The 8,889-nt window shown below is 50.0% G+C and overlaps 1 protein-coding gene across 1 annotated transcript; it reads right to left on the bottom strand.

The window, feature by feature from the left end:
- Nucleotides 1-6,408: 6,408 nt before the first annotated feature.
- LOC119365101 (lysine-rich arabinogalactan protein 19-like) lies at nucleotides 6,409-7,705 on the bottom strand. Its single transcript, XM_037630702.1, has one exon. It carries the CDS (start codon nucleotides 7,590-7,592, stop codon nucleotides 6,606-6,608), a length of 987 nt encoding a protein of 328 aa, XP_037486599.1. The 5' UTR covers nucleotides 7,593-7,705; the 3' UTR covers nucleotides 6,409-6,605.
- Nucleotides 7,706-8,889: the final 1,184 nt, after the last annotated feature.

The following is an 8,889-nucleotide window of genomic DNA, read 5'->3' as shown; positions in this document are numbered from 1 at the left end:
CTCCAAGAAGGTGGATAAAAACTATATTGAAGACACTGAGACAACCCCAGAGTCCTGTCTTGATGTAGTGTTCGAGTTATTGGCTACTACTGCTGGCACCAGCTCTTCGAACTCGTTGCCTGAATCAGTTCGACTTCTTGAGTCTCAACTTCAAGTTGAAAGACATCGATCAGATGTTATGCGACAGGAAGCCGAAGGACTGAGGAAGCCCCTGCAGAATTCAGATGCATACTTTCTTTTCGGGTGTTTGTTGCCCTTATAGCTTGAAGTTGGAGTTATTAAACAGAGCCGGATACAGCTATCATGAGCAGAGGACTGCTTGGAGTATTCGGAGAAGGAACCCGCCTTGCAATGCCGAAGACAATTGGGATGCCGAATACATCGTCATTGAAGCCTGGTTCAGGGGCTACTGAGGGAGTCCTGGACTATGGGGTCCTTAGGGAGCCGGCCTATGTGACATGGGCCAGACTGATGGGCCGTGAAGATACAAGATAGAAGGGCCTCCCCCGTGTCCGTATGGGACTCTCCTTTGCGTGGATGGCAAGCTTGGCGCTCGGATCATGTACCTTCCCTTCTTTGTAACCGACTTTGTATAACCCTAGATCCCTCCGGTGTCTATATAAACCGGAGGACTTAGTCCATAGGCAAGATCACAATCATACATGCTAGACATCTAGGGTTTAGCCATTACGATCTCGAGGTAGATCAACTCTTGTAACCCTTATACTTATCATAGTCAATCAAGCAGGAAGTAGGGTATTACCTCCATTAAGAGGGCCCGAACCTGGGTAAACATTGTGTCCCCTGCCTCCTTGATACCTTCGATCTTCAGACGCACAGTTCGGGACCCCCTACCCGAGATCAGGGGTTTTGACACCGACACCACCCATGATCACAAACCAATTTGTCTTCTGCCAGTCAATGGATCATTGCTCTAAAGGGCTCTTTGAAGAAATTTTTTCACCATGAGTTAACTATGCTTGGCTGCTGGAGCATTTGAACCACGAGAAACGCAACAATCTTTAAAAATAATCAGGCCAAGTGTTTACAAATGCGAAGAAGGGCATTAAGGGTTGCTAGACCTACTGCTTCACATACCTGCTGCTTCACGGTTTGTCTAAAACAATACACACAGCTTTATCTTCTAACTCGAATGAAAACCTGGTAGGAGGCTTATTTGGTCTTAATCTTACTTGTTCTTTCCTACCATGACCAATACATAATGCTTATTTACATTTCTGCAAGGAACAATCTTAGCTTAATACGCTGTTGTATCCAGGCCTGGGCAGACAATTTTGTATAGCCTATAGGTTCTTTCCTATACATACCCTAGATCTAGTTTTTCTTTTCCTTATGTAAATATTAATATATGCAGTACATAGTCATGTGCTTCGTAAAAAAAACTGGGTTATCGCCGGAGCTGGCCTAGGTCCAGCTGCCATTGCTCTCGAGCCAAGGTCGTTGCCATGCAGGAGAGATGAGAGGAGCTTCAAGAGCAGGACGCAGCCGACGAATGGTGGACGCCATTGGAGAAGTAGCTCGTGGCTTCACATCGAGTCGCTGGGTCGCAGGCGGTACATCATCGTCGCAGGTGTGCGGCGTGGGTGGGTGGGCGACGCATTGCTGGAGGATAGCCATGTCCCGACGCTCGTGAGAAGATGGAGGAGGGTAGGCGACGTTGACAATCGTGGCGGCGGCCATATTGGGATGGGGATAGGGCTTGATTAGCGAGAGAAGTTGGATCGGGAGGGATCCTATTTTTCTTGGAGGGCTTTTTATCACGAGGGGCTATCTACACGTGGGGGCGAGGGGGGAAGGAACCGATCGTGGGGGTGGGTCGCCAAAGGGAGGGCATGACGCGGTCATTGGCAGGAATAGTAGAGATTTCTTTGTTATGATTTACACATTAGTTTTCTTAAAATCGGTTATTTGTTTCCTAATTAATGTGATTGAGCGATTTAAGGAATGGCTAATAAATTTAGATTTGATCTTTAGAGATTGATCGTGATTGATTCTTTTACAAACAGACATTACTAAATAGCTTAAGTCAGCATGGAAAGTTCTGATTCTTTTAGATTTTTTTGGGTGTGTGAGGGTGACGTGAAACTAAACCGGTGGGGTTGGGGGAGGGGACGAAAAAACCAGTCGAAAAAAACGGACGAAAGTGATGGGACAAAAAACCTAGACGCAATTCTACCAACTACTCCATTAAAAGTAGAGATAAAAACATTTTTAGGGCACCACAATTGTGGACAGCTGCTGGGAGATGTTTGTACTGAAACCTAGACGCATGTCCTGCTATTCTGTTTGGTTAGACAACATAAATGTGAATTATTTCATGCCCTGTTTTCTTCCCTACTATCCATTGCACCTGTCTATCTTACAATGTCTGTACATTCAATTACTTTTCTTGTTTATCAGCCATTTCAATTGGAGGGGGTGATGGCAGTATCTGTGGGAGTAAAAACACGGTCTTCAGAAAAGATCGTGCTACCTGTCGATGAAGATAGAACCACGGTTGTACTCGCCCAAGAACCAGCCCCACCACACATAACTCAGACTCACGGAGATTGTACCCCTACCTAGTTGGACAGAGAACCAGCTACACCCCTTCTAACCCCAACCCCAGCAGATAGTAACCCAGTTCCCGTTGACACAGCACTGTCTCCACCACAGAGCACCCAAACACGAGCAATTAGTAAGGCAACTGTAGTGCCCAAAGCACGAGGACCGCCACTCCGAACCCCAAGTCAACGCTTAAAGCAGAAGAAGAATTGTTCTTAGGTCAGGTTCCGTAGCTATGGTTCATACTACTTTGCTCTTGCATCATTGTATTTACTCATACCAACTAATTTCAAATTTGAAGGATGCAATTGAAACTCCAATGGTGCAACAGGTACGTTTTAAACCTATTTCTTTAATGTGTTTGCTGTTGTAACTTGCTCTATGTTGATTTCAGTTTCAATTGAATAAACAGTTATGTTTTCATGCCATGCACATTACAAGTGTTGTTATTGCTGTGTGGTTTCCCGTACTTATATTCTGTCTATGATGCTTTGTCTTAAATAGATATGATTCGAAATGTATCTAACTTGATTTGGCAACATAAACTAGAATGATATAGACCACACAGTGACCATACTACATAGATATATGTTTGTTTCATGTTGTTATCCTGTCCACCTTACTACTGAACTGGTTTACCAACATGAGTTTCATATACTACATTGTAAACATGTGATGTGTTTGTTTGTTTCTCTTTTAGAACGCGGATAAAATATTGGAGAAGAGTACCCCGTTATGCAATGGTAAAGGAAGTAATGCAAATAAGGTTCAAGATAGTGAGACATCCATGTTGGTCTCCAAGAAGGTGGATAAAAACTATATTGAAGACACTGAGACAACCCCAGAGTCCTGTCTTGATGTAGTGTTCGAGTTATTGGCTACTACTGCTGGGCACCAGCTCTTCGAACTCGTTACCTGAATCAGTTCGACTTCTTGAGTCACAACTTCAAGTTGAAAGACATAGATCAGATGTTATGCGACAGGAAGCCGAAGGACTGAGGAAGCCCCTGTAGAATTCAGATGCATACTTTCTTTTCGGGTGTTTGTTGCCCTTATAGCTTGAAGTTGGAGTTATTAAACAGAGCCGGATACAGCTATCATGAGCAGAGGACTGCTTGGAGTATTCGGAGAAGGAACCCGCCTTGCAATGCCGAAGACAATTGGCATGCCGAAAACATCGTCATTGAAGCCTGGTTCAGGGGCTACTGAGGGAGTCCTGGACTATGGGGTCCTCAGGAAACCGGCCTATGTGACATGGGCCGGACTGATGGGCCGTGAAGATACAAGATAGAAGGGCCTCCCCCGTGTCCGTATGGGACTCTCCTTTGCGTGGATGGCAAGCTTGGCACTCGGATCGTGTACCTTCCCTTCTCTGTAACCGACTTCGTATAACCCTAGATCCCTCCGGTGTCTATAAAAACCGGAGGACTTAGTCCATAGGCAAGATCTCAATCATACATGCTAGACATCTAGGGTTTAGCCATTACGATCTCGAGGTAGATCAACTCTTGTAACCCTTATACTTATCATAGTCAATCAAGCAGGAAGTAGGGTATTACCTCCATTAAGAGGGCCCGAACCTGGGTAAACATTGTGTCCCTTCCTCCTTGTTACCTTCGATCTTCAGACGCACAGTTCGGGACCCCCTACCTGAGATCTGCCGGTTTTGACCACCCTTGATCACAAACCAATTTGTCTTCTGCCAGTCAATGGATCATTGCTCTAAAGGGCTCTCTGAAGAAATTTTTTCACCATGAGTTAACCATCCTTGGCTGCTGGAGCATTTGAACCACGAGAAACACAACAATCTTTAAAAATAATCAGGCCAAGTGTTTACAAATGTGAAGAAGGGCATTAAGGGTTGCTAGACCTACTGCTTCACATACCTGCTGCTTCACGGTTTGTCTAAAACAATACACACAGCTTTATCTTCTAACTCGAATGAAAACCTGGTAGGAGGCTTATTTGGTCTTAATCTTACTTGTTCTTTCCTACCATGACCAATACATAACGCTTATTTACATTTCTGCAAGGAACAATCTTAGCTTAATACGTTGTTGTATCCAGGCCTGGGCAGACAATTTTGTATAGCCTATAGGTTCTTTCCTATACATACCCTAGATCTAGTTTTTCTTTTCCTTATGTAAATATTAATATATGCAGTACATAGTCATGTGCTTCGTAAAAAAACCTGGGTCATCGCCGGAGCTGGCCTAGGTCCAGCTGCCATTGCTCTCGAGCCAAGGTCGTTGCCACGCGGGAGAGATGAGAGGAGCTTCAAGAGCAGGACGGAGCCGACGAACGGCGGACGCCGTTGGAGAAGTAACTCGGGGCTTCGCATCGAGTCGCTGGGTCGCAGGCGGTACATCATCGTCGCAGGTGTGCGGCGTGGGTGGGTGGGCGGCGCATTGCTGGAGGACAGCCATGTCCCGACGCTCGTGAGAAGATGGAGGAGGGTAGGCGACGTTGACAATCGTGGCGGCGGCCATATTGGGATGGGGATAGGGCTTGGTCAGCGAGAGAAGTTGGATCGGGAGGGATCCTATTTTTCTTGGCGGGCTTTTTTTTCACGAGGCGCTATCTACACGTGGGGGCGAGGGGGGAAGGAACCGATCGTGGGGGTGGGTCACCAAAGGGAGGGCATGACGCGGTCATTGGCAGGAATAGTAGAGATTTCTTTGTTATGATTTACACATTAATTTTCTTAAAATCAGTTATTTGTTTCCTAATTAATGTGATTGAGCGATTTAAAAAATGGCTAATAAATTTGGATTTGATCTTTAGAGATTGATCGTGATTGATTCTTTTATAAACAGACATTACTAAATAACTTAAGTCAGCATGGAAAGTTCTGATTCTTTCAGATTTTTTTGGGTGTGTGAGGGTGACGTGAAACTAAACCGGTGGGGTTGGGGGAGGGGACGAAAAAACCAGTCGAAAAAAACGGACGAAAGTGATGGGACAAAAAAACCTAGACGCAATTCTACCAACTACTTCATTAAAAGTAGAGATAAAAAACATTTTTAGGGCACCACAATTGTGGACAGCTGCTGGAAGATGTTTGTACTGAACTCATGAATTCAGCGGTGGTGCGGTGGTGCCTTTTAACTCTGGAGTGCGCTGCACCGGCCTCGCACGGGGCATCATCTTGGGAGCCACCGACACCGGAGTAGATCCTACCGCTACCGGGGCTGCAAGACACCATGACGCGCACGAGCCAGCGAGACCCTCATCACCGGCCGCATGCGCCTCCGTCCGGGACCAGCCCCAGATGATCGCCACGATCCACGCGTACGTTTGTCCTGAAATCTGTCCTGCTCGCGAATCAGACGGCCATACATGCATGCATGCATGGCCTCTCCCCACCAGGGCCCAGGCCGTCGTGCACCAACCGGCGTCCCCGCGCCAGCCCGCTCACGGGTTCGCGCTCGCTCGCGCAGCGCTTGGCCCCGGAGCGTGCAATCGCTAGGCGTGATGCGTGTGCCATCTGCTGTGTGAGCCGTGAAATGCACATGTAACTTTTCCCTGTTTCGTCAGCCTCCGTGAGCAGCGGAATGCAGGATACGGCCTTGGCCTGCCGTGTCCATTCCACAGCAAAAGTTTCTGACCCTACAGATCATGTTTCTGATACGAAAGTGTCCCGTGCTCCTCCTCGGCCCACATTTGCATGGGTCGTACACGCGCTGTGAGTTTCGACACTTGAAGTGAACGCGCATCTCAGGTGTTCAAGCTACTGAACCACAATTTGCACCGACAAGAATAGTATACAACGATCATATGCCAAGTAAGTAAGCGAGTGAGAAAGCATACGCAGCGTGGGGATGCAATGTGCAACCACCGGAGTTGTACATGGTACATCTGAGATATCATCCATCCATATATTTATAAGAAGAAATAAACAAATGACCAATAATGTGCAGTACACCAAGAAAGAATTCGCAGTACATGCGACGTCCAGAAAGAACGTCGTCGGGACAACACGCTCGTGTAACGTAACACTAAACAAGATCACCAAAGTAAACCAGCCCTGCTCTGCTCAATTAAAACAAGACCACGAGCCCTGCAGCCGCCATGGCCACGAGCGCGGCGACGCCGGCGCGCGCGCTCCCGGCCGCCGAGTCCTCCTCTGCCACGGGCGCGAACGCGGGGCCCGCCGAGCCGAGCGGGGACAGCGAAGGGGCCATGATGGGCGACAGCTCGGGCGCCATGGTGGGCGCCGGCTCCGGTGCCATCGTGGGTGACGGAGTCGGGGCGAAGATCGGAGCCGGTGCAGGTGACATGGGCGCCGGTGCCGGTGACATGGGCGCCGGTGCGGGGGCCGTCGCTGGCGGGACGATGGGCGATGCCACGGGAGCCATGAGCAGGGGAGACGGAGCCATTGCGGGAGGCGCGGTGGCTGGTGGTGTGGCCATGGGTGCGGCCACAGGGGCCGGAGGCGGCGCGGCGACGGTAGGTGGCATCGCCGGAGGCGCTGCGGTCACTACGAGAGGGGGTGCAGAGACGGGTGGCGAGGAGGTGGCAGGTGGAGGTGACGTGGCAGTGAATGGCGGAGAGGCAACAGTGGACGCCGCAGGCGACGTGGCGGTGAGTGGTGCAGCGGCGAAGCTCTTTGTCGGAGCTGACGCGGCAGCAAGCTGCGGCGAGGCGGCCGTTGTCGGCGGAGCTGCCGCAGCAGCCTGCGGCGCTGAGGCAGCGACAGTCGGTGGCGCGGCAGACACCTGTGGCGCCGAGGCAGCGACGGTCGTCGGCGGTGCTGCAGACATCTGTGACGGCGAGGCGGCCGAGGACGTCGGCGGTGCCGCAGACACCTGTGACGGCGAGGCGGCCGAGGTCGTCGGCGGCGCTGCAGACACCTGCGACGGCGAGGAGGCCTGCGGCGGTGATTTGACCGTGGTCGGCGCCGCGGCGAATGTCTGCGGCGGGAAGGCGCCGACCGGAGCAGCCTTGGACGCGGACGGCGACGAGGCCGGCGACTGCGCGGCGCAGGAGACGAGGAGCAGCGAGAGGAGGAGAGGAACAAGCGCCATTGCTAACAGCAGTTTAGCTTCCTCCCGCGCCTTCCCTTGCGTTCTTTGCCAACTACACTGCTCTAGCTTCGCTCTCTGTGACTCTGGGAGCACTGGCGCTGGCAATGGTGGGTGGAGGTGGCGAGAGCTGCGGCGACGTTATATATAGCGCGACGATCCGATGGTGCGTGCGAGGCTCAGATCTGATGGCGAACACGTGACCAAATGAATGAACCTTCTTACCGCCCAGTGTGGGTCCTCGCGCCAATAATGATCGATGGATGCAATGCAATGCAATGCAAGCCGCGCGTATTCGCACGGGAGGGTTCATGGCAGGGGTTCCTACCCTTCACCCTCGAGAGACCACACCTTGCATAAACAAGCTACGTAACGTGGCGAGTTCGAGGGGTTAACAGTACGGATTGCATCGCTTGCACTGTTGCGCAAGAGGCCATGAACGCAAACGCCTCATTGCTTCCTAGATTACGCGTGCACGTGAGGACGAATGATGGCAACGTGTTCGTGCTCAACGCTTGAAGCGAGCTCGCCCCCGGAACCGTACGCTCAGGCCGAGCCTGGTCGATCCGGGGAACGTATCTGGTGCACCAAGGCAATTGGTGCTAGGTGCACCGGACCCTGTTGCACATTCAAAAATATTCAGAAAAATCCACAAAAAATTTAGTGTATCGACACAACATCAATGTATGTTGGCGCAAAAATTTAAATCAAAATTCAACCAATGCTCAAGATACAAAAATGACAAATTTGACCTCAATGTGCTAATGGGCCAAAAATGAAGCCCAACTTGTGTTATGTACTATTCAGTGTCAAATTTGTTATTTTTATATCTCGAGCAATGTTTCAAATGTTGATTTAAATTTTTGTGACAACGTACATTGATGTTGTGTCAATGCATTAGATTTTTTTTCCGGATTTTTTCGAACATTTTTTAATGTGTAACGGGCGACCGGTGCACCCGATACATTCCCGGTCGACCCGACCCGCCCCGAAGAGGTTGGTCGAAATCTCTGCGGCGACCGACACATGCGGCCCTCCCGCCGTCCGGTGTCGTGACAGCTATGGATTGCTCACGGTTAGGAGCCAGCACTCACCAGATGCAAGCAGTCCCTTAATTAGAGCCGAAAGCATGGACGACCAGTACCAAGTAGCTAGGCCATTACTGCCAGCGTCCTGCCGTTCTCTGTTGCCACAGTACGGGCTAATCACTCCTCACTCCATGGTAGGTGTATATCTTATGCCAATGCCAAATATTACACCAAGAGGTTTACCCTTTCCTAACCACCGAGACACCTAAGCT

The sequence above is a fragment of the Triticum dicoccoides genome, chromosome 2B, assembly GCF_002162155.2.
Source record: "Triticum dicoccoides isolate Atlit2015 ecotype Zavitan chromosome 2B, WEW_v2.0, whole genome shotgun sequence".
In the NCBI taxonomy this organism is placed as follows: Eukaryota; Viridiplantae; Streptophyta; class Magnoliopsida; order Poales; family Poaceae; genus Triticum; species Triticum dicoccoides.
Note: the sequence above shows the minus strand (reverse complement) of the source record. Positions and strands in the feature narration are given on the sequence as shown.

Excerpts from the sequence above, each read along its gene's own strand:
- LOC119365101 (XM_037630702.1), bottom strand. The coding sequence starts at position 7,592 with ATGGCGCTTGTTCCTCTCCTCCTCTCGCTGCTCCTCGTCTCCTGCGCC.